This window comes from Tiliqua scincoides, chromosome 3 (assembly GCF_035046505.1).
Source record: "Tiliqua scincoides isolate rTilSci1 chromosome 3, rTilSci1.hap2, whole genome shotgun sequence".
Classification (NCBI taxonomy): domain Eukaryota; kingdom Metazoa; phylum Chordata; class Lepidosauria; order Squamata; family Scincidae; genus Tiliqua; species Tiliqua scincoides.
This window is the reverse complement of record NC_089823.1, coordinates 39,489,538-39,515,297: the sequence shown is the minus strand read 5'-3', so window position 1 is coordinate 39,515,297 and position 25,760 is coordinate 39,489,538. Positions and strand designations below refer to the sequence as shown.

Genomic DNA, 25,760 nt, shown 5'->3' with positions numbered 1-25,760 from the left:
GGAGCTTTACGCCCTCAGTAAGTTCTTGTGGAGGAGGAGCTAGGGCATCAACACAATCCCCAGGATCGCATCGCTAAAGGGGACGAGGGTCACAACCCACCAGTTTGAGAACCACTACTATAAACATTTTTTTAGGAGTAGATCCTATTAATAAGATGAACACAGCCCTAATCTCTTTGGAAGAATGCAGGGATATAAATGTGATAGAGACCCAAACAGACAAAACATAGATGAATGATCTTCAGTGTAAACCTGCACAGGATTGGGCTGTTAAGAGAATGAAATAATTGCCAACAATGGTGTGTGTGTTCTCTTGAACTACGTTTTGTATCAACCAGCTACAGTTTGATAAAAATGTGTGAAAAAGTTGCTATTTACAGTATATTGTTCCAATTTTGATCTATGAACTCTTGAGAAGATTATAACATGCATTACAATTTTACCTCTCTTTTTAAATCTATCTGGCTTCTACTGAATTTACTTATTTTTCTAGAACCATAAACTCTGATGCATATGTAATGAACAGGTAAAACTGGCAATGTGGCAGACATTCTCCTGGAACATCTTTAAGCATGCTGCACTGAAGTGCTCACCTTACTCATTAGTGTGGTCTACAGAGATGTTGGGGCTGTGAAGTCTCAAAGAACAAAACGTCCAAAATAAAGTGATGATTTTTACTGATTCAAAGCACAGCCACCATCAGTCTTATGAAGCCCCAGTCCCTTTTTATATCACCACAGTTAAAAGGAAGTACTTGAGAGTTTAATAAAAGTGCATTACTCAAAGCACTATTTTTTTTAAGTATTATCTTGAGAATCTGAAAGCAACTTTAACAGATCATTCTGCCATGTAGATAAGTGACCATCAAGTGAACAAGAACGTACACTTAAGGGATTTCTGAAAAGGGACCATTCGCTTGTAGAACAATCAATTCATTATAAACTCTGTTATATTTAAACATTTCCACATTTTCAGATAAAGTAAACCTTCATCCCTTAATTTCTCATTACAGGACTTAAATAGTAACAAAATGTCAAACTTCCTGACGATGGATGGTGAATGCCCGTGTGTGTGTGTGTGTGTGTGCGCGCGCGCATGTGTGCTGTAAGGTTTGTATACTGCAATAATCCACAGGGGGCCCAGTGACCCATCTGATGAGAATAAAATCTATTTTTCCACATTGTTCCATTCTAGGTTCTGTATTTTTGTTTCTCTAGAACGCTCCTGTTACATCACTAGTGACAAGCAGCATAATGCTACTACCATATACACATTATTTTGTGCCATCTATCACTAAAGTTATAAAACATTTCTCAAAAAAAAAAAATGAATGTTTTATATCTTCAGCGGCTCCTTCTGAAAGTTGGCAGTTCTTAACTTACTGGCTTGGTTCTACAAAGCTTTGTGTGCCTAATAGTTAGACAAGGTAAACTTTGATTCTTGCTACCAAAGGGATAATTTATGCTTCTATAAACAACAATGCTAATTATGACTGTACTACTGCTCTGCTTTCCAGACCTTGGCAACCCATATCATTCAGCTTCTCTTCCCCAAATGTACCAGTAGTAATTAAGCCACAGGATTTTAATACTACCTCTGCCAACTGAAACAATGCCGATGTCCCACACTGCTTTGTTAATTCAGAAGGGCCTGAATGGGATGTACTTGATGAAATCTAAAGTAGAAACAAAGAAAGCCAGGGGTGGAATGAGATAATATCACAATGTCAATGATAATGTTGTGTCGCCATGCTCAACACAAAACATCAAAGGAAATGTAGGAATCCACAATTCCATTTGAGAGAACAAAATATTATCTAAGGAAATGTTCTGCAAACCAGCACCCATCTTGAGAGTGTCAGAGAAATGCTTTCAAGTTTCTGGAGAAAACATTAATGAATTAGACTGTCACTAAGGAGACTGCTCAAACATACGACAAGTGTTTTCTCTCGTGTGCAAACATATGTATCTTCATGAACTGCCCAAGTTAAAAGACCTGTGTCTGCCTACACCACTGGAAACCATGCCCATATTCTTAATTTTGGTGTGGCAGTCAATTTAGATTCTCTCTTTTGTACTTAATGCAAAATGAAGGGAAAAAAATCTACAAGTGTCATTTTATAACATGGAACTAGCTATCCTGACCCTGAAATCTGGTGAAATAATAGTTCTGCTGCGAAACAAGGTATGTATGTCCTTAACCTAATGCTCACCAGAATATGAGCCAATTCAAGAGCTGCTTCACACATAATGGTTTTACTGTATACAGAAGAAACACACACCACGATCCTAACCAACTTTCCAGCACTCACAAAAGGGCAATGCAGCTCCGAGGTAAGGGAACAAACATTGCCCTACCTTGAGGAGGCCTCCATGACTGCCCCCCAATTGCAGGATGCAGCACATGCCCCACTGGCACAGCTATGCCAGTGCTGGAAAGTTGGTTAGGATCTTGCCCACAGACATGTTTTTGCATGTCAGTAAACTGCAACTGCAAGTAAACTAAAATGATATGTTTTTGCATGACAAACACATTTATCAGGACAAGAACCATGCATGTTTGCCACCATGCTTCCTGCCACATGTATATACATATGCAAAGACATAATTGCATGCCATGTAATTTATGAAACAGTCTTAATGTATTTGATGTACTGAATAGCATGCAATAATAGTATAAAGGCTCACTTCCCTTCTACATATAGATAGATCTATCTATCCTTCTACATATAACTTTTGGATGCAGACTGAAAGAGTCTAACAAAATTTGTATGGGTTCCTTAGAAGATGCGTTTGGAAGCAAACATCTGCCTAGTTACTCTGCCTACTCCTTCTCCACTGGGACATGTGCATATGCAGTAATGTACAGGGGAGAAATGGTGATCAGGGATGCACAACTGTTGTTGTTCACTGCTTTTCTATCACATGCCCCCTTCCCATTTTTCACTTATTGACATGGCAAACGTGCATCTTTCTTAGACTGTAAAAAGCACTGAGGGAAAAGAGTGGTGGAAGGAAATGCACTCGATGGGGAAGAGTTAGCCACCTCCACAATTTGTACCTCTTCAGTTGTGAACTAGTATCTAAGGGGGCAATACTAACCTTGCGTTAGGAGGGTCACAAATGTGCCATAAAGGAGACTTAGAGATGGCAGAAAAATTAAATGAGTTCTTTGCATCTGTTTTCACGGCAGAAGACCATGGGCAAATACCGCTGCCCAAACGGCCCCTCCTGACCAAGGAATTAAGTCAGGTAGAGGTTGAAAGAGAAGATGTTTCAGACCTCATTGATAAATTAAAGATCAATAAGTCACCGGGCTGATGGCATCTACCCAAGAGTTATTAAGGAATTACAGAATGAAGTTGCTGATCTCTTGACTAAAATATGCAACTTGTCCCTCAAAATGGCCACGGTGCCAGAGGATTGGAGGACAGCAAATGTCATACCAATCTTTAAAAAGGGAAAGAGGGGGGACCCGGGAAACTATAGGCCAGTCAGCCTAACATCTATACCGGGTAAGATGGTGGAATGCCTCATCAAAGATAGAATCTCAAAACACATAGACGAACAGGCCTTGCTGACGGAGAATCAGCATGGCTTCTGTAAGGGTAAGTCTTGCCTCACAAACCTTAAAGAATTCTTAGACCTTGAAAAGGTCAAAAGGCATGTGGATGCGGGAGAACCCATGGACATTATATATCTGGACTTTCAGAAGGCATTCGACACGGTCCCTCACCAAAGGCTACTGAAAAAACTCCACAGTCAGGGAATTAGAGGGCAGGTCCTCTCCTGGGTTGAGACCTGGTTTAAGACCAGGAAACAGACAGTGGGTGTCAATGGGCAATTTTCACAATGGAGAGAGGTGAAAAGCGGTGTGCCCCAAGGATCTGTCCTGGGACCGGTGCTTTTCAACCTCTTCATAAATGACTTGGAGAACGGGGTGAGCAGTGAGGTGGCAAAGTTTGCAGATGACACCAAACTTTTCCGAGTCATAAAGACCAGACGTGATTGTGAGGAGCTCCAGAAGGATCTCTCCAAACTGGCAGAATGGGCAGCAAAATGGCAGATGCGCTTCAATGTAAGTAAGTGTAAAGTCCTGCACATTGGGGCAAAAAATCAAAACTTCACATATAGGCTAATGGGTTCTGAGCTGTTTGTGACAGATCAGGAGAGAGACCTTGGGGTGGTGGTGGACAGGTCGATGAAAGTGTCAACCCAATGTGTGGTGGCAGTAAAGAAGAGAGAATTTCAGCAGGTGCAACTTGTCATCCCACAGATGACAAGCTGCACCTGCTGAAATTCTCTCTTCTATGCACTTGTTAAAGGTCCAGCATCCCTAAAGTTGAAAGTTTGAGCACCCCTGGACTAAGACGATTACTGGGCTGGGGCACCTTCCTTATGAGGAAAGGAAACGCTACAGCGTTCGGGCCTCTTCAGCCTAGAAAAGAGACGCCTGAGGGGGGACATGATTGAGACATACAAAATTATGCATGGGAAGGATAAAGTGGATAGAGAGATGCTCTTTACACTCTCACAGAACACCAGAACCAGGGGACATCCACTAAAATTGAGTGTTGGGAGGGTTAGGACAGACAAAAGAAAATATTTCTTTACTCAGCGTGTGGTCAGTCTGTGGAACTCCTTGCCGCAGGATGTGGTGACGGCATCTGGCCTGGATGCCTTTAAAAGGGGACTGGACAAGTTTCTGGAGGAAAAATCCATTATGGGTTAGAAGCCATGATGTGTATGCGCAACCTCCTGATTTTAGAAATGGGCTACGTCAGAAGGCAAGATGCAAGGGAGGGCACCAGGATGAGGTATCTTGTTATCTGGTGTGCTCCCTGGGGCATTTGGTGGGCCACTGTGAGATACAGGAAGCTGGACTAGATGGGCCTATGGCCTGATCCAGTGGGGCTGTTCTTATGTTCTTATAAAAAAAATTTGCGCCTCCTCAGGAGCAAGTCGTGCCAGTGCATGGAGGTACGCTGGAACATGGAAGCTGCATCCAGCCTTTGTGGTTGCTTGTGGAGTGAGTGAGCCTTTGTTGGCCGAGCTCAGCAGACGCAAGGCTCTTGGGTGGGAGGAGGCGGGAAGCAGGTGGAAGGGAAGGATTCTGGGGTGGGCAGAGGGTGGTCCCAGGGACAGGTGGGGAGTAGGAGGCGGGGCTGGGACCCAGCTGTTATGCCGGATCCCAACCTCGTTCCCTGAGCAGAACAGAGTGGCTTGAAGCAGCTCGTTCTCCTCTGACGTGCCACCTCAGGAGGTGGTACAAGTCTGAGGAGACCCACAGGTGTTGCAGTGGCTTATCCGGGTTAAGGGGAAGAGTTTCCCCTTACCTGTGGTGGAGCCACTTTGGCACCCTATGTCGCACTGGATACAGCACAAGCCTCTTGGCCTGCCTGTTCCAGTGCTAGATAGGATTGCTCTGTAAGTTTCCTAGACACACATTTACAATGACAAGGGGCATTAATCAGTGTTTTAGTGGCTTATGCAGTCCAAATCAGTGTTGCAGTAAATCTTCATAGGGGGATTTAGGACTCAGTTCTTTCCAGCACTGGTGCAGCTGCAGTGTAGCTTGGAGGTAAAGGGAAGAAATGTTTCCTTACTCTGAGGAGGCCTCAATTTAACTACTCTCCCACCACAGGATGCAGCACCCATCCCAATAGCATGGCTACACCAGGGCTGGAAAGTTGGACAGGATTTGGCCCAAAGTCCTCAGAATAGTTTCCATATTAAAATACAGTAATTAATCAGAGTATATTTATCATTTTCCTTATCTGATTTCCAGAAGCAGAGAGCATAATACAAAAACAGTTAACTGAACTTAAGTCCAGTTAGAACATAGGGTTGCTCACATTCTGCAGAAAAGATCCTTGAACTTTCAGTATGACAACTAAGGGCCCAATCCTATCCAACTTTCCCCAGATGAAGCTGTGCCAAAGGGGTATGTAGAGCATCTTGTGGTAGGGGAGTACTCACCGAGGCCTCCTCAAGGTAAGCAAACACTTGTTCCCTTATGTTACGGCTGCATTACGGCTGCCTCTGTGCTGGAAAATTGGATAGGATTAGGACCTCAATCTTTCCTGCACCATTTCAAGGGGAGATGCAACATGGAGGAAACACTTGCCAGGGGCTGTGATCAGATAATATGCTCATTTCTGTACAAATGCTTCCCATGTAAATATTACAAAAAGTTGGGCTGACATGCTGTGAAAATTTAGACCTAACTTTTCCTTGGTCGTGAGCATCTATGGTTCAGTGGTTCCCAAACGTTTTAGAGGCCTTAGAGCACAGGTGTCAAACGTAAGGCCCACAGGCCGAATGTGGCCCCAGGAAGTAATTTATCCAGCCCCCATTATAATTGGGCTCCCCCAGCATGATAATTGGGCTCTCTCCTATCTTGAAAATATGAACTAGATTTGCACATTTTCTCTTCTGTCAGTTGCAGCTAATGAGTTACTATGTGAGAACAAAGTACTTATTTCTGGCCATCATCTGCTTAATAATGACACTTTCAGTTTAATGATGCCACTTCCGGCAGTTAGCAGGTACCTTCTGTATGAAATGAGTTTGACATCCCTGCCCTAGAGGCTGCTGCCTGATTTATAAATGCCAAGGGGTGTGGCTATAATGGTGATTGGGCATCGGTGCTTTCTACCCCAAGTAGCAGCTTGTTTAACCCTTGATGCGCATGGCCTAAACTGCCCTGTCAGTTTTGCGACCTGACAAAAATTGGGTCATGACCTCAGACCCAAAGTTTGGGAATTGCTGGTTTAGTTTATATATTTAAAAAGTTACGATAAATTTTTTGAATGCTTCCATGCTCATCTGTACTGTTCAATAGCTTTTCCAACACTTTATTGCTCAAGACACTTCTGGTGGCAACTATTTTTTTGTTTATTGCAAAGTACTAATAAAAGTACAAATTTTGACACAAAAAGGGAGCCTTACCTCAGCCAACTGGAAGAGTGCTGACTTCCTACAGTGCTTTACAGGCTCAGGACTCCCCAACTGTGAAGCAACTGAAGAGATCTAAATTTTAAACCAAGGCAGAGAGAAAAAACTTTTTTAGTTATAGGTGAGATAGGCATGTAGGAAAACATGTCCCTTTTAGGACAGCATAACCCAGAGGTTCCCAAACTGGGGTGTCATGATACCCCAACCGGGGAATCTCTGTCACTGCCCCCTTAAGTGGCGGGACGACAGTGATGGCAGTGATGCAATTGCTATGAACATGCCTCAGCTGGGACAATAGAGTTTTAATTTTTTTAAAAAACTTACCTGGGGGTCACTATGGCTCTCCAGAGGGTTCGGGAAGCCCACAACCCCCTCTACAGGCATCCCCACTTCAAACTGCTGTAAACAGCAAGAAAAGACCAATGCCAGTTTCACAATGAAAACCAAGACCCTTTTGTCACCTGCGGCAGCACGATTATGGCAGTCATGTCACCACTCCCTCACCACCCCCACAAACACTTACAGCATCCCAAACTCTCCCTGAGCATCATAACCTATGATGTTCCTGTCATTGGTACCCTAAACATCCTGCAAATGTAGCTGTGATTTTTAAGGTTCCACAGGAGACAGAGACATCTGTGCACATCATCTTCGAACCAGACTCATGGTTCCACAGAAGAAAGAAACTTTCCTTATTAGCCACATTATTAGATTTAACTGAAAAAAGTGTAGCCACTGGGCAAACAAAGAGGTGATAAACATACTGGGACTACACTGAAGTGTGTCATGCTCTATAATGAATTGTGTATGACTGACAGGGGACTTTTATTCCTGGGCTAAAGGCTGTCCATTATGAATGACACATACACTTGATGGTATCATTGCTTTCACAAAGACTCAGTATTATTCTGTCCTGCTGTGAAAGAAATAAAGAGAAAGGGAACATATGAAGAACACCCAGGCTGAACAAAAAAGCTGCCTGGGATGGCTGCCAAGAATCCCCAGGCATCCTGGACTGCAGTGCAATGAGCATCATCGCACATGACTGTTGTGCTACTGGATTTTTGTATGTTTACAGATACTCGGCAGTTTCACTCGGCAGGTTTGCTATTGACTGCTTACAATTTCAGAATGAAACAATACTTTCCTCAGTGGGAAATTTGTAAAGAGTAGCACAAAGAAAGGAGGAGGAAAGAAGGTAGTTTTGCCACATGAAGAGTTGCCAAAAGATGCTCTGAGGGAATAGTTACTTTGTACTGATAAAAGAGGTATGGAAGTTAGTCATGAAAATAAAACCCTAAGGTACTTCAGGACACAGGGCTGGGACTGCAGTTTGGTGGCAGAGTGTCTGCTATGTATGAGATGGTTTACTGCTAGTCAGTATAGATAACATTGAGCTACATGGCCCAGTGGTTTGATTCAGCATTCCTTTGATGCTTATTTCCTCCATGAATAATCTAAAAGTAAGCACCCTGACATCTTCAGGATTAGAAACACTTCTCTGGGAGCAGAAAAATTCGAGTTTTCACACTACTTGATGTGGTAAGTGCTGGGTCTGACACGGGAATAAGCTCAAGATACTATCTAGCACTGAAGAGTTTTTGTGGCTCTCTCTAAACGCCCTCATCTGGAAGAGATGTGTTATAGTGCTAAGAGCCCAGTTTGGAAACAAAAAGGATTTTCTCACATGACCATACAGCTCTGGACTGCTGAATGGCAGAGAATGGCTTATACGCTCAACATTCTAATATGAAAATATTTTGTCTTTTAAAATATATGATAAGCTTCTAGTTTTCATCACCTGTTCTTGTTTTTGCTGTTTTGTATATTTCCAGAGTATTGAGAAAATTAGCTGAGCACAGGCAGATTCACTATTTTGTGGTCTCCTGTCCATAACTAATGTGTGTTTTCATGCTAACTGCTGTAGGTCAGTTTTTCAAAACTGAAAAACTGAGGTTTTCCAAAACTGTACTTTGAGGCTTACCTTGCATGATTATTAGGAGTTGCCTGATCAGAAGATCAGTAATGGTGAAGAACTGCAAGGCTGCTTGCTCAATGTTGCCTATCCTCTGCAGTACACTGTTTGCCTATCTTCTGCCAGACATGTTCAAGAAAGCACTCTCAAATTGTGACAGGTAATGCCTAGGCCTAACAGGTCTGCCTGGCACCCAGAGTAAGCTGAGAGGGTGCAGTAGGCCAACCCCTCAAGTATTCTGCAATGCACATAGATTCCGTATCAGGTATGTGTGGGATACTCTACACCAGTTGTTTCCAAATTGTGTGCTGTAGTGCCTGAGGGTGCTGTGGCGAACTCTTAGTGGTGCTGCGGTATGTCTCTGGTGGCCTCGTCTTCTTGGCCTTTCAGAGCACCATCATCTTGGATTATGTGAGATCTCACGAAAACCATGTGAGATTTTGCACAATTCAAGATGGCGGCACCTTGGAAAGCTAGGGAAAAGAGGCTGCCATGAAAGAAGGGCGCTGTGACTATGGTAAGTTTGGCAACCACTGCTCCAGACTCATGGTTCTCAAAGTACACATTATTCTTCAATTAGGACTGCTGGTTACATAGATAGTACCTGCTGTTTTTTCTTTATACTGCACTAAAATGTTTTGCAAGCAGTCAGCTGTACAATCATTAGGGTACATACTACAAAGACCCTTCCTATAGTCCTCCTTTGAAAAATGTTCAGGTGTGCTTCAATTTCCAACTTTGTGGAGATATTCTCTATCTCATATTAATATTTTCTTTCCTCACACACACACACACACACACACACAGAGAGAGAGAGAGAGAGAGAGAGAGAGAGAGAGAGAGAGAGAGAGAGACCCCTCCACATGTTACAGCATTGTATAGAACAAGATGGCTTTTCTCCCACCCTTGCTTTCATTCTGCTTGTCCTAAGGCAAACCATGTGCTAACAGCTACAGCATTCATCTTTGTTCTGTTATTAATTAACCTTGAGGAAACTCAGAAAGAATTTCTCTAGTTTATAGATCGCTACAGTGGAGAATGTGAAACTTTGCTTTAGGCTATGCAGTCAGCAATTCTGAAAGTGCACATTTTGTAATTCCAGATCTTCAAGAGGTGAATTAACTGCAGATATCAGTTATGGGATGTGATAAACAGATTTTTATTAGCAAATTCCAATTATCAACGTAATTCGTTGAATGTTTGCAAATAGCTGCTACACCAGCATTTAACACCAATTCATGGCAGCTGGCTTCTCATTGTGTAGTTATGAGACAAACATCTGTTGCCCAGTACCAGGTTTGCTTTGTGCTGGTTTGATGATGCTTATCTAGCTGACCCCCTCCTCCCAGTCCATACCGTTAGGAAGCTCACACATCCCACCCAACTTCCGGTAAGCTGGTATTGCTGATCAAATGGAGTGGTTCATCTGACCCCCTCTCCCACACACTATTAGGCTACCGTTCCCAGCATAGCACGAGGGTGGGATGTACAAGCTCTCTGCCTAATAGTGCAAGATGGGGGGGGGGGAGAGGACAGGCATTTGAAGGAGAGAATTCACCTCTAGAGGTGGGCGAAAGATGCTCAAACGTTGGCTTATCTGCTGATATTTCTTAGCAAAATGTTCTGCTGCCTGTTTGTAGCTCATTTTCCACCTACCAGGCTTCACTCTCACCTGAGAGATTCAGGCTGCAATCTCATCCACACTTTCCTGAGATTAAGCACCATCGAACACAACAGGACTTACTTCTGAGTAGACATGCTTAGGATTGTGCCCTAAGGTTCACTGGACTCAATAAATCTTACTGTGGGGGGGGGGGGAGAAACATATGGGAGGAGCAATTGCAGGGAGGCATCAGCAGATGTAGGAAGGATTAAGCACCTTCCTGCATTTATAAATGCCTTCCCAAGCTCCATATTTGCATTTTCTGAATAAACAGGAGAAAGGGAAAAATGTATTTGTTGAGATAATGTGCAAGACCTTGTACTTAAGACCCATTAAACATTAATTACATGGTTCTAGTATGAGAAGTAGCCAAGTCATCCTGTCCACCCAGTGGGGCTTATTTATATATGTTATTAGAGCACAAGGAAACATCCTCCAATGCTGCCAAGGTAATAATGTTGGTATCAGGTTCATCTTGTGATAACAGATGGAATAAAGAAAAAAAATCTTTAAATGTTGAATTGAGTCAACTCAATAGTGGGTAGGAGGCCAAAGTGTGATGTGTGTTAGGCTTCCAAGTGCTGAGCTTCCAAGTGCCTGGGGCTACTGAGGTGCCAAAATGACTACTGCTGCATCCTAAAGGGCTGGGAAGCACCAACAGGGCTACTCAGAGTATGGAAATTTATGCTCCCTTACCCTGTGTAAGCCCCAGGCAGCCCTGATGGGTCTCCTCGGATCTGCACCCGCTATTGAGCAGGCACAGATTTGAGGAGATCCATGTTGGGTCTCCCAGGCCTGGAGAAGGGTCAGGATATGGCGGCAGAGCCTGCCACCATCTCCGCCCCCTTCCTCCCTGCTCCATCCCCCCCCACGCCTTCTTCCCACCCTCCCCCATCCCATAATGCCTTCCCCCCGCTCAGACTTACTTCTCCGCTGGCCAGTGCTTGCCTGGAACTCCGGGTGGCAGTCCTTGGTCTGCCAGCCAGTGCAGATTCAGCACGGGCTCCCGATGAGCCTGCTCCAGTGCTGGACCAGCGGACACTGTTGCAGTGCCTTACGGTATGTTTGCAAAAGTGCACGCCGGCGGTGAGCCAGCGCGCATTCTTCTGGATCGGGCCGTGTCAGTAGAATAGAATTTGTAACAATGCTGCAATAGTGCAATATCCTGGATGATTTGCATAAGGTTAGCACCCTCTTGCATGCTGCATTAGCATGGCAACAAGACAGTGCTGTTAACATATTTTTGCAGCCTTTAAAATTCATGATCCATGACACAATGAAGTGATACATATGTGAAGCTGGAGCATCTTTTGCCGTCTCCTGCTGCAGCAATTGCTAGTGATGAAGAGACAAGTGCTCTCTAGCAGAACTCATAGGCATTGACAGAATCCAAGGTATTATAAGGCTATTTAATCTTTTACTGAAATACTGCTAATCAGAAAGATGTTCAAGCCCAGAACTACTGCTTTTCTTTTCTTTTTTTAGCACGCAAGATATATTTGAGTCTTGAGTAGCTACATTATATAGCCAAGCTAAGAGAAATGAAACACATAGAAAAGATTAAGCTGTTGTATTTCATTCCCCCTAGCTTGACTATATAATGTGAGGATTCGGCTAACACAGGGGTGTCCAAAGTTTTTGGTAAGAGGGCCACATTGTCTCTCTGACACTGTGTCAGACATTGTCTCTCTGACACTGTGTCAGAATTAATTTACATTTAAAATTTACATAAATTTACATAAGTTTACATAAATGAATGTATTAAAGATGAACTTATATGAATGAATGAAGGCCTTGCAATAACTCAAGGCCTATAAAAGGCCTTGCACAAAGCAAGGCTGGCCTGTCCTTTGCTGCCACTACTGCATCACAGATGTGAAACAGCAAGCAGTGGAGTGAGCCCTCATCCCACAGCTAATGTGAGAGGTCAAACAGTCGCCCTCGCTCTGAGAGCAGTTGCGTCGGGCCAGTGTGGGCTCCAACGAAGCTCCAGAGGGCCAGAAGCTCACTGGAGACTGGGGGCTCCCTGAGGGCCGCATTGAGAGGCCTCAGGGGCCGCAAGTGGCCCCAGGGCCGGGGTTTGGGCACCCCTGCGCTAACAGAAGAAAGAAAGCTACAGGGTTGAAATGTACAGAGCCTTAAATCTACACAAAGGATTAAGGACAATTTACAAGGATGACTTTTTTTCCTAATCCACAACTAAGCAGTTCCTTTCTTGAAGAAATATAAGGGCTACAGAAATGCTATTTTCTGCTATTCACAAGAGGAATAAGACTGATTCAGCAGATATGCTTTTGGAGACAGTACCAAGATACAAGGTCTGTCTTATATTGCTCCAGACCACTTCTCCATTTATTCAAGTAACCAGAGATATGTTTGTTTTGTAAGACTTAGGAACAAGCTTGGACACTATTCCTGAGTGAAATTTCAATGTGTCAGAGACAATCCTATCCTTGTTTCTTCCCCTTCAATGCATTCTTCCTCCTCCAAGAATTGCCAGGGTTCAAAGGAAGGTACATTGCATATATTCACAGTACTTCCTGCTGCAACTTTTTGTCTTCTAGACCACGGCCTTAGCATTGAAAGAGATTCTAGAGCTAAATAATGGAATGTTCTGGCTCACATTTAGTCCCAGGAATGGTTATTGGAGAAAAAGGAGGAAAAAGGTGGTAAATAGACATGTAAGCTGCCCGCCCCAAGAACAGACTATTAATAATTAATAATAATAACTGCTTCACGCACAAAGAGAGTTGGAGCACTTTTGACCCAGCTTAGCTGACTCTCTAGAACCTTATTCTCCCATGGAGAGAAATAAGGGACATCCTACAAGTGCACTTCTTCAGTCCTGCCTCTGCTGGTGACCCACACAAGCTGTCCTCACCTTCCTCCATGATCAGTGTTTTTCTGCAGTGACAAACGCCTGAATAGGTCTTAGGAGTTCTGGTACATACCTATTGGTTCTAGATTACCTTGTTTCTAGTGGTACCCCGTTTCAGTATAATGGGAGTCATGTGTTATGACTCACAGCATGAGTCATGTGTTAGTTGCCTAACTGCACCCTGCATTCTAGTTTCACAACAGGACTTGGGATCCTTGTTCAGTTTCAGTTTTGCTAATTTTCTGTGAAGTTTTCAGTTTGTGGGGCTGATACAGTTTCCATTTAAGTCTATCACTTGATTGTACAAGGTGAGTCATAATGGTCTCTGGAATTTTAGTGTACTACTACATCGTTACAGAAAAGGATAGGGTAACATAGTTAATGTTAATAGAAAGAGAAATGTTAAAGGTTTTTTACAGAACTTACAAATCCTGGATGTATCCGCCCATGGCGTGCAAATGTCTATCCTGTAATCCAATTCAGCTCATACATGTACCAGCATTGCCTGACCCACCTGCGTGATAGTTGTGGTAGTGTGTTGTTTCAATTCCTTTAAATCTTGGAACCAGGACGGCACACCTTGCTCTTAATATAGCTCCAGAAGAAATCGAGCATGAAAGTGCTGTTGAACCATGATAATGGAATCCGTTTTTGCATACTCTAAAACACAGCAAGCCTCTGCACCTGACGCCATCCTGACTGACAGGAACTCCCCCTACCAGCCAAGGATGTACCAATCTCCAAGTGTGCGCACATACAAAACTTGGAGACTCTTTCTTTCTATCACAATGTACTGTGTTTCCATATCCCTTACCGTTAAGGTGTTATGGTTTGCCAGAATCCTGGAGACCATTTTGATTCACCCTATATTAATATTATTGTCAAATTGCTTAAACCAGTGGTTCTCACACATTTAGCACCAGGACCCATTTTTTAGAATGAGAATCTGTCAGGACCCACCATAAGTGATGTCATGACCAGAAGTGACATCATCAAGCAAGAAAATTTTTAACAATTCTAGGCTGCAATCCCACCCATGCTTACCCAAAAGTAAGTCCCACTTACCCAAAAAGTAAGTCCCACTTACTATCATTGTTAAAAGACATAGTAGCTTGTTAAAGGAACAGGTCTGTAACATTTCCCCAAATGCAATCACATACCAAGGCAGTATCAAGTTTAATATATTTAAAATAAAATATTGAAATGAATGGGGACCCATCTGAAATTGGCTCATGACCCACCTAGTGGGTCCCAACCTACAGTTTGAGAAACACTGGTTTAAACCATAATTATGAGGAAAATATTGTTTTGAAATGAAGACAGAGAACAACGGCAGAGAGGGGATGATTTTGGAAATGACTTGAATTTTATACAAGCTGGAGAAGAATCTCTTTCTTACAAGTCACTGAAAGTCACATCCAGACCCTGGAAATTTGAGTTTTGTTAGAATCTCTTAGAGTATCAAGTGCTTATAAGTATTGCACACAACAGTTCATAATAAGTCTAGGCTCCTGCATAGGCTATTGCTTATATATGTCAAATATCACTGTATGTCTTTGAAGAGACACTTGGCCAACAGACTGAGGCAAAGAGGCAAAGAAGGAAGGCCCATAGCCAGGGAGACAGACCAGGGACAGACTGCACTTGCTCCCAGTGTGGAAGGGATTGTCACTCCCAAATTGGCCTTTTCAGTCACACTAGACGCTGTTCCAGAACCACCTTTCAGAGCACGATACCACAGTCTTTCGAGACTGAAGGTTGCCAACAACAAGAAGATCACTGTATGGTGTTGTCCAGAATGCAAACTGAAGGAGTGATGGCCTGCACCTCACCCCTTCCCCCTGATCTTGCATGTGAAGAAAGTCTGACTTGTTAAACTATTCCAAATTCAGGTGCTGGTTTGTCTGTAGTCTACAAGCCAGGATCCAATAAAAAATCTTGGTTAAATATCTTAGCTTGTAGGCTGTAATTAAACAACAGTTCCTGTATTTGGATCACAGACAAAACTGTGGTTTAACAAATCCAGATTACTTTGTCACAACTCTGCCCTTGAAAGGGCGTGGAGAGGTGGCAACATGCTCGTTCAGTGGTTCTTCAACTTAAAAATTGGCCTGCTACTGCATCCAGATTGCACCATGTACTGCACTCTCCTATCCATAGCTACTCAGAAGTAAGCCCTGTCATGTTCAATGGGATTGCTCCCAGGTTTGGGAGCGTATATAGGATTGTAGCCCTAAAGCACCTTGCCATGAAGGATTTTTCAGTTGTAATCCTAGGCCACTTACCTGGAAGTAAGTAATGCTTTTGGACTTATTTCAGAGTAAAAATGCAAAGGATTGCACTGTTAGTCACACTACCCTGTATTTCTTCTCCTAACAAAAAAGTTAGAAATGCTATACCTCAGAAAACTGAAGTAGTGCTGTTTCGTCACTTTCTTTTGAATCTGCAGGGGCATCTGTTTGTGATGGGCTTGAGGAGATCTGGAGAAAAAAAAAAGTTTTTTAATATCAACCTTTGATGATCATATGTCAACACAATCTGTTTTTTCTTTCGTACTTATGACTCCCAGTTACAAAGCAATATAGAAAAGTTCTTTCCTAAGGGTTTAGTAAATAGTAAAGTGTGAAAAACACTGACATGACTTTTGCTACTAAAAATTCTTCGGCAACCAAAGATGCAGGTATAAAATGGGAGATACATGGCTTGGCAGCACTACATGTGAGCGGGATCTTGGAGTTGTGGTGGATCCTAGGACGAACATGAGTCAGCAGTGTGATGTGGCTGCAAAGAAGGCAAATGCAATTTTAGCCTGTAGTAACAGAACCGTAGCTTCCAAGTCACGAGAAGTAGTAGTTCCACTTTATTCTGCACTGGTTAGACCTCACCTGGAGTATTGTGTCCAATTCTGGACACCCCACTTTAAGAAAGATGCAGCCAAACTGGAGCAGGTTCAGAGGAGAGTGACGAGGATGATCAGGGGGCTGGAGGATAAACCCTGCGAGGAAAGGTTGAGGGAACTTGGCATGTTCAGCCTGACAAAGAGAAGCCTGAGAGGGGATATGATAGCTCTCTTTAAATACCTAAAGGGCTTCATATGGAAGAAGGGAATAATTTATTCTCAGTTGTCTCAGACAGTAGAAGTAGAACTAGAACCAATGCGTACAAATGTCAAGAGAGGAGATTTTGATTATACATCAGGAAAAAATTCCTGACGGTCAGAGCAGTTCAGCAGTGGAACAGATTGCCGAGAGAGGTGGTGGACTCTCCCTCACTAGAGACATTCAAGTAGAGGTTCAACAAGCACCTGTTGGAGATGCTCTAAGAGAATTTCCTGCCTAAGGCAGGGGGTTGGACTAGATGACCTATTAGATCCCTTCCAACTCTATGATTCTATAATTCTATGAATTAATATGACAAAGAAAACAAACAATCAAAAAAGTCAGAGGTAATAAAAAAATAAACTACCGTTTTCTGCTAGGCCAAAGGTTTTGATTCCTTGTGTTGACAGAGAGCAAATTATCTAATCTCAAATGTTAGCTGCATACAAATTATTAAAGTAGTCACTCAGGTACCAGGTGGAGTGACATGAACAAAGGAGTTGGAATTTCCATATAAAAATAAATGGACATACTGAGTTGGAAGTAAATTCCCCTCCCCCAATTTCAAAACGACCTACTTAGCAGAATTGAATATAAGATCAGATGATTGTAGTTTCTTTTTTCGACATGGAAATGTTTCATTATGCTAGCTAAAAATTCCACCCTGCCATACATATAATGGCAATTTTTAAATTGTCTGATCAAATTACTAATCTGGAAGATTAAGATTTCCTGATTGCACTGAAGGAAATCACAAGCACGATCCTTTCCTTTTCCAATCCTTTTCCAAGTTAAAACATGTTTACAATTCATTGGTTTCAGTGAATAATATTTAAGCACATGCTTAACATTCAAACTGAAACCAGTGTGGCTTAAAATTGCTGGCTGAACTCTCCTATTGAAATTAATGATACTTAAGAGTGTGATCCAAGCCTGGGCCAGTGCTGATCTCCTGTGCACTGCCCAGGAAATGGCTGTGCCATAAGGCACCGTGCTACGGCCAGAATAATGAAGGCACTGGCTGGGCACTGGACCAGTTGGTGAAAGCCAGGGAGGCATTGGTAGTAAGTTCCTGCCAAGTGGTAGGGAGGGGTTCTGGGGTAGAAGAAAGGTGGGGAAGAGGCAAAACTGGGGGAGAGGGTGGTTTAAGCCTGGGTGGGGGCAGGGATGGCACGAGAGGCCATCCAGAGGGGGAGAGTGGACCTGATCCACAGATACACGAAACCACAGATATTCCATTAGTGGATAAGGGGACCCTCCTGTATTAGAATTTCCTCATCTGTTCACCATCTTCTTGCAATATAATCACGTAAGGGAGGCATTCTCTCTAGCTCTCAATTCCTTTATCCTGGGTACCTACAAATGCCTTCTCCTTCAGAAGTATTATAAGTCTCTTTTCCTCACACTGATAAACAGGACTTACAGGTAGCTGAGATCAATTTTTCAATTGGGTGTGAGATTTTAGCAGACATCCTTTTACTAAGATTTTACTGGACAGTTTTAACAAGCTTTTACATTTTTTTCCATCCCTTAAGTCCTAGAGTGAGACAGGCTAACATTTATTTACAATAAATCCAGTCAGGTTTGAGTTTGCATTGCAGAACATTTTTATGTGGATCATTCTGCAGTTCAAAGCTGGTTCACAATCTATTCTTTGTCTTGGAACACACTGTCATGGTCACACAAAGGGCAGCAAAAGAAAAAGGAGACACACTCAAAAACTCACACAGCAAATATAATTTATTATGAAAATGTCTGGAAAGGGCAAAAAGAGGCACAATCCAACAAGAGTTAATCTCAACATGACAATCTCAATGGAAATAATAGAATAGATTTTGTTGCAATTAACTCTCATCAATTTTGATAAGACTTATATAAGGCCCAGATCAAATGCACAATTATTCCCTGGGAAAATACATCCATGGATCACATCCATGTGTTTCAACCCATGTGGGATATGTAACCACATGCTCACTCCAATACAGAGGTTAATTTGTAGGAAGAAAAGTGCTAGTCCCTTCTTCAGTGCTGCCCATCATCCTTCAGCAGCCTTCCTGTGTCAGCATGTATTCCAACAGCCTATAAACAGTGATAATTTCCCCCTAAGGGCTTGCCCTTCTGAGGCCAGCATACTTCCTAGTCCAGGCCTATTATATGAACCTGTTCCAACTTTAATAGGGACGTTTTCCCCCTGGTTAGCAAGTCTTGATGTTTAACCAAGGAAGTGGGGTTCCCTGAGGTGGAACCCCTGTTGAAAAATGGCTCCCTTCCCTGATTTTGAACAGGAAACTTCCCCCCATAGCTAACTGAAGGCTAATTGATTGGGTTAGCCATGGTAACCTTCCAGGTTAGAACCAGGGAAAAGAGCTGTTGGCTATCTGTGCAATCAATGAATCGCTGTGCCTTTGAACAGTTTATTCATGCTCAACAGAGGTCAGTCAAGCGTGATTCTGCTTCCCTTCCTACTCTTTCTGTTTTGGGAACTGCAAAGAGAGCGAAGATAGGAACTTTACAACAGGGAATATGGGAAAAAGGAGGATAGCAGAGCAAAACCCACACATTCTAGTTTTGATAGGCTGTCTTACTGACCTCTCTACAAATGAAAAATTTAGTTCAAGTATTTCAAGGTTATCTGAAAGGTTTTTCTAATACAGATAATTATTTTAAGAAATTCACCTCAGCAAACTGAAATAATGGCGACTTTAAATATCCTTCACTAGAGTTGGATGCATCCGAATGGCATGTATTTGAAGACACCTGAAGCAAACATAGTAGGAAAGAAAACTTCAGGAACAAAACTTTCCATCATGAGTCAAATTTCAGCACAAATTCCCAACATAAAGTTTACAATCAAAAGGTAAAAACAATACAATAAAAACTCAACCAATAAAACAATATCAAAACACCAAAGCAGCATCTATCATTAGATAATGAAATCCAGCAGAACCATAAAATAAATACATTTGCTACTCAAGGTGATCAAAAATGGAACTAACAAGTTTGGCACCAGACAAAATTTTCTGGGGATGGCAGGCCAGATACGGGATTTCACAACTGAAGCTGTCCTTTCTCTAGTCATCACCATTCTGACCCTATCCCTTAGATGGTGGTAGGAGCGTGGACTGAAAGGAAGCTGTCTACTGATGGAAGCTAGGTCTGGGCAACCTTGCATGGAATCAGTCTTTCAGATCCCAGGTTGTTTAGAACTTTACTGATAATGAGCAGCGCTTTAAATTATGCCCAGATGTATGCCTGTAGAGTTCTATACAGTTTCTGACAAGAGATATGCACATATATTATGATAATTACTAATAAAGCACTTTCAAATAAAAATGCTATAGAACAGATAAAAGTAAAGACAGATCTTGCCTGAAGATTTACAATCTTTCAGATTAAAAAAGAAGGAGGAGAGGCAAACAGGAAATGGATGCCAGAGGAAGGAAAACTAGGAAAGATTAAATAACAAGGAAAAAGCCTGGGAGCGTGGCTCTTTAGTCATGGTTTAAAGACCAAAATTGACAGATGCTCAAAGACCCAGAGGCAGCGCATTCCTGAGATGTAGAATAACATAGCAAAGGTTTTGGGTTTGATGAGAAATCTATAAAGAATAAAAGACATTATTTTTAAAAAAGCTGAAAGATTTTTTTAAAAAGAGTGGAAAGAGTATGAAAAGATTTGTAAGATGTTCAAACTGAATCCTATAGTAATTTAAAACAGAATAAAAGAAAGAAGCATCTTTTGAGATGAGAAGCATGAAAAGTCAAGCAAGCTGCTAAATTTAAAATAAAAGCAGCATTGAAGATAAGAAATAGGAAGGTCAGTTCCAACAGCATTAGATACTCTAATTATGCAAGAAAATACACATGCAAAGTGGACAATGGTATGAAGCAGCACTAATGTGGCATGTATGTCCAGTGTGCAAAAACTGGAAGCATAAAGCATAAAACTGGAAGCATAAAGGCAGGAACCCAGTCAAAACTAAGCATGCAGAAATGCTTTTCATTCATCCTTCTTCCTTCCTTTAAAGTGGAAAACAGGTTGGGATCAAAGAAAAAGACAACACAATGAAGACAGAAAACCTTTACGAATAATAAGTGAAGTTGTTAGTTGCCACTAACAAATGCTACATAAAAGCCAGCATCGATTCTTCATTTTCCTTTCCTTGCTAAGACATGGTAACAGCATTCTCATTGATAGCACCATGAAATTCTTCCACAAGAAACACCCCTAAAAGTACAGCAAAGTTAGCAAGTGTAAATCTACTTTTAGATTTAACAGCTGTTTGAGTATTATTAGCGCAACCAGATTAATGCTCAAGGACAATGGATTTACAGCACAATCCAGACCTTACCTTAAGCTGGCATGGCAGTCCCTGCACCAGCTTCGAGTGTCGCAAATGTTGCAGAAAGCACATTTGTGGCTACTCAAGAACTGGCTGCGCTGGAGCAAAGGTGAGCACAAGTCTGCTGGTACCACATCCCAGCCTAGTGATGGGTGGAGCAGGTAAGATTGCACAGGGTGGCACAGAGGCATGGAGAAGGTGGTGGAAGGGTGGTTTGGAGGCGGGAGGAGACATTTTTGGGTGAGGAGGATTGCCCAGGGAAGGGCATGCAATTGGCTGCGGTCATGTACACCGTATCCTAACTTCCCTCCAAGCTAGCCTGGCATTACACCAGGATTCCCGGATTTGGCTGGCGCAGATCCAAGAAGCCTCACAGGAATGACCTCAAGCCGGCTCCTAAGCTGCACTAGATGCAGTGCAGGCTATGCGGCCTGGTTGAGCCAGTACACTTTAGGATTGGACTGTTAGTAAATCAGAATAGAACAATCTGAATCAGAATAGTACTTAATTCTTTAAGATGGATTATTAAATGCAAATGAAGGAAGGTAAACTGGGTAGAGTCAATTTAAAGTGCCTTCGTTCTGTTATTAACACTCAAACTTATTCTGATTCCTTAGCATCTGCCTAATCGTTCTTTGATGCCATCTATAAAGAAATATTTCACACCACAAGCTTCAATGCAACCATCTGCAAGCTAAAGAGCTGCCCAGAGTATTTTGGGAAAAGTTCCTGAAGTTACTAGTATCATGAATTTTTGTAAGAAATGTATCAGACTGATCTGAAGACTAGGACTGAAAATTCAGTGCAGAAAATGTTGTGCAAGCATACTGTAACTAGTGAATGGCAGTGCACTAACAAAGCAGGCATATAACTTGGCACTAATACTTAGAGTTGTTATTTAAAGTTAGGACATTTGCCCTCAAGGTGGCTTACAAAATATTAAGAAAAAAAATAATCAACAACACAAAAAAAGGAAAGAGTAATTAAAACAGAACTCAAACAATACTTAAACCCCAAACCCAACTGAGGTTAATAATTCAGAGATCAAACAATATGGGGGCATCTACTTACCTTAAATGCCTGCTTGAACAAATAATTTTTGGCTAAGTGGTGAAAGGCTGATGACAAGGGGGCTACAGGCCTCAAGTGGGAGGGAATTTCTTACCCTAGAGGCTGTGAGGTGGTTCCCCAAATATTTTGATCCCTGGTTGTTAAGGGCTTATAAAGGTCATAGCCAACACTGTGAATTCAGCCCAAAAACATACTGGTAATCAATGGAGATAGTAAAGTTATATGCTCCTGAGCATGAGCTTCAAAAAGAACCCATACAGTTCCATTCTATAGAAGATGAAGCTTCCTGTACCCTTCAAGGCTAGTCCCATACAAAACGCACTGCACTAATCAATCTAGCTGTGACTAGGTCATGAGTCACACTGGGCAAATACGTCCTCAAAAAGGGGTGCAGTAGGCAAAATTAAGGGACGTGGCGGCGGGACGGGTTAAACCGCTAAGCTGACAAGCCTGTTGACTGCAAGGCTGGCAGTTCAAATCCACGCGACAGGGTGAGCTTCTGTTGCTTGTCCCAGCTCCTGCCAACCTAGCAGTTCAAAAACGTGTAAAAATACAAGCAGATAAATAGGTACCACCTTGGTGGAAAGGTAACAACGTTCCGTGCACTTAGGCATCTAGTCATGCCAGTCACACGAACACGGAAACTGTCTGCGGACGAACACCGTCTCTTCGACTTAGAAATGGAGATGAGCACCACCCCTACAGTTGGACACAATTAGGCTTAATGCCAGGGAAAACCTTTACTTTTCACTAGGCAAAATGAGCCAAAACATTGCGAAGGCCCCTCAGACACAGCTGCCACCTGATCATCCAGGACTAGGGCTGGATAAAGGTGCATCCCCAACTACAAACCTGATTTTCAGGGGGAGTAGTATTTCATTCCATACAGATTGTACATCCAAATCTATACTGACTCTCCTACTGACAAGCAGCACCTACTGACAACCAACACTTGTCTGGATTCCATCTCAGTTTACTGGCTAACATTCAGTCCATTGCTGACCTCAAGTATTGATTCACAAACTCCATTGCCTCTTCAGGATCAGAGAAAAATGAGAGATAGACCTGGATATCATCAGCATACCGATAACACATCAGCTGAAACTTCTAGATCATTTCCTTTAGAAGTTTCATGTTAATGTTGAACATCATGAGGAAACATAGTGGAACCTTGAATAACCCCCATACTCCAGTGGTTCTCAATCTGTACACTGTGGTGTCCTCAGGTGTCGTGGTGAACTCATAGGGGCACCACAAGATGTCCCCAGTGGCCTCTTCTTCCCAGCTCTTCAGGGCATTGTCATTTTGGATTGCAAGAGATCTTGCGAGAATTGCACAACATCTCACGTTATCCAAGATGGTGGCACCTGGGGGAGCCAGAAAGAAGCGGCTGTTGCGAACGAAGGGCACCATGACTACAGTAAGTTTAGAACCATTGCCGTAGTTCAAAGACAAAGGGGTTAAATAGTTTGCTAGCAACACCTTCTGGGATCTAGCTCTTGGAAACAGAGTCACTGCAAAGCTCTACTTAAAGTAAAACCAGCAAGGATATCATGGTTGTTGGTAGTGAAAGATGCTGAAAAGACCAGCAGAATTCACAGAGATTCATTCCCCCCATTTAGTTCCCAGCATAAGTTACCTGCTAGGGCAGTGGTTCTCAAACTCTCATGGAGTTTGAGCCCTGCTGCAACTTCTTGCAGGGGAGAAGGGAGGCAGTGACAGGATCGCCAGAATCATGTTGCTTTGGAGGGGTGCAGGGAGCCCTGTGCCTGCTTCAGCAGGGCCCCTTGAAGCACACAAACTATCAAAATAACAATCGTGACCCACTTCCTGTTTCGCGATCAAAAACTGGAAGTGGATCACACTAGTTATTTTGAGTGTCTGTGCACTTCGGGGGGTCCTGTGGAGGCCGGCTGAAGAACGAAGTAGCTGATCTCTTCACTAAGATATGCAATTTGTCCCTTAAAATGGCCACAATACCAGAGGATTGGAGGATAGCAAATGTCACACCAATCTTTAAAAAGGGAAGGAGAGGGGAACAGGGAAACTATAGTCTGGTCAGCCTAACATCTGTTCCGGGTAAGATGGTGGAATGCCTCATAAAGATAAAATCTTAAAACACAAAAATGAATAAGCCTTGCTGAGGGAGAATCAGCATGGCTTCTCTAAGAATCTTACCTCATGAACCTTTTATAATTCTTTGAAAAGGTTAACAGGCATGTGGATGCGGGAGAACCTGTGGACATTATATATCTGGACTTTCAGAAGCCGTCTGACACAGTCACTCACCAAAGACTGCTGAGAAAACTCCACAGTCAGGGAATTAGAGGGCAGGTCCTCTCATGGACTGGGAACTGATTGAAGACCAGGAAACAGAGAGTGGGTGTCAATGGGCAATTTTTACAATGGAGAGAGGTGAAAAGCAGTGTGCCCCAAGGATTTGTCCTGGGACCGCTGCTTTTCAACCTGTTCGTAAATGACCTGGAGACAGGGTTAAGCAGCAAGGTGGCCAAGTTTGTGGACAACACAAAATTTCTTTGAGTGGTAAAGACGCAGAAAAGATTGTGAGGAGCTCCAGAAGGATCTCTCTAAACTGGGAGAATGGGCAGCAAAATGGCAGATGCGTTTCAATGTAAGTAAGTGTAAAGTAATGCGCATTGGGGCAAAAAATCAAAACTTCACATATAGGTTAATGGGTTCTGAGCTGCCTGCAACAGATCAGGAGAGGGATCTTGGGGTAATGGTGGACAGCTCAATGAAAGTGTCGACCCAATGTGCAGCAGTGGAGAAAAAGGCTAATTCATTAGAAAAGTTATTGAGAACAAAACAGCAAATATTATAATGCCATTGTACAAATCGATGGTGAGGCCACACCTGGAGTATTCCATCCAGTTCGGGTCACCACATCTCAAAAAGGATATCATGGAAATGGAAAAGGTGCAAAAAAGAGCGACTAAAATGATTACTGGGCTGGGGCACTTGCCTGATGAGGAAAGGCTACATACAATGTTTGGGGCTCTTCTGTCTACAAAAAAGGTGCTTGAAGGGGGAAATGATTGAGACATATGCAGGGGGTGGATAGAATGGATAGAGAGATGCTCTTTTCCCTCTTACATAACTCTAAAACCAGGGGAGATCAGCTAAAACTGAGTGTTGGGACAGACAAAAGAAAATATTCCTTTACTTCAGCACGTAGTTAGTCTGTGGAACTCCTTGCCACAGGATGTGGTGAGGGCATCTGGCCTTGATGCCATTAAAAGGGGATTGGACAAATTTCTGGAGGAAAAATCCATCACGGGTTACAAGCCATGATGTGTATGTGCAATCTCCTGATTTTAGAAGTGGGTTACCTCAGAATGCCAGATGCAAGGAATGGCACCAGGATGCAGGTCTCTTGTTGTCTTGTGTGCTCCCTGAAGCATTTGGTGGACCACTGTGAGATACAGGAAACTGGACAAGTGGGTCTATGGCCTGATCCAGCAGGTTCTGTTCTTATGTTCTTGGTAAGTGGAAGCAAGCCCCTGTGCCCCTCAACAGCAACACAATTCTGGCAATCTCATTGCTTCCTCTCCCCCTCCCTGCCCCTTAAGTGTGCAGAGGCCAGGGCTCTCTGGCTGAGGCATCACATCGTCCTAGTTTGAGAACCTCTGCGCTAAGGTAATCAAGATGGCCAAGCTTCACCAAGCCTCAAGTAGTCAGGTGTGGAAAGTGGTTACTACAGTGCTCCTCTGCCACTACTGATTTTTTTAAAATATTTAAATAGTAACCTCTTATTTA

General features: G+C 42.8%; 1 protein-coding gene across 12 annotated transcripts in view; it reads right to left on the bottom strand.

The window, feature by feature from the left end:
* BBX (BBX high mobility group box domain containing) overlaps positions 1-25,760 on the bottom strand; it is a 178,374-nt gene that overhangs the window by 29,283 nt on the left and 123,331 nt on the right. For 10 of the 12 annotated variants that reach the window (XM_066620461.1, XM_066620466.1, XM_066620463.1 and 7 more), the window contains 4 exons: positions 19,247-19,327; positions 15,872-15,952; positions 6,951-7,031; positions 1,595-1,675 (listed from right to left, as the gene is read on the bottom strand). In XM_066620461.1, the coding sequence (XP_066476558.1) occupies positions 1,595-1,675; positions 6,951-7,031; positions 15,872-15,952; positions 19,247-19,327 (324 nt within the window). The remainder of the gene's footprint in view (positions 1-1,594; positions 1,676-6,950; positions 7,032-15,871; positions 15,953-19,246; positions 19,328-25,760) is intronic. The other 2 variants (XM_066620469.1, XM_066620470.1) reach the window with 2 other exon arrangements.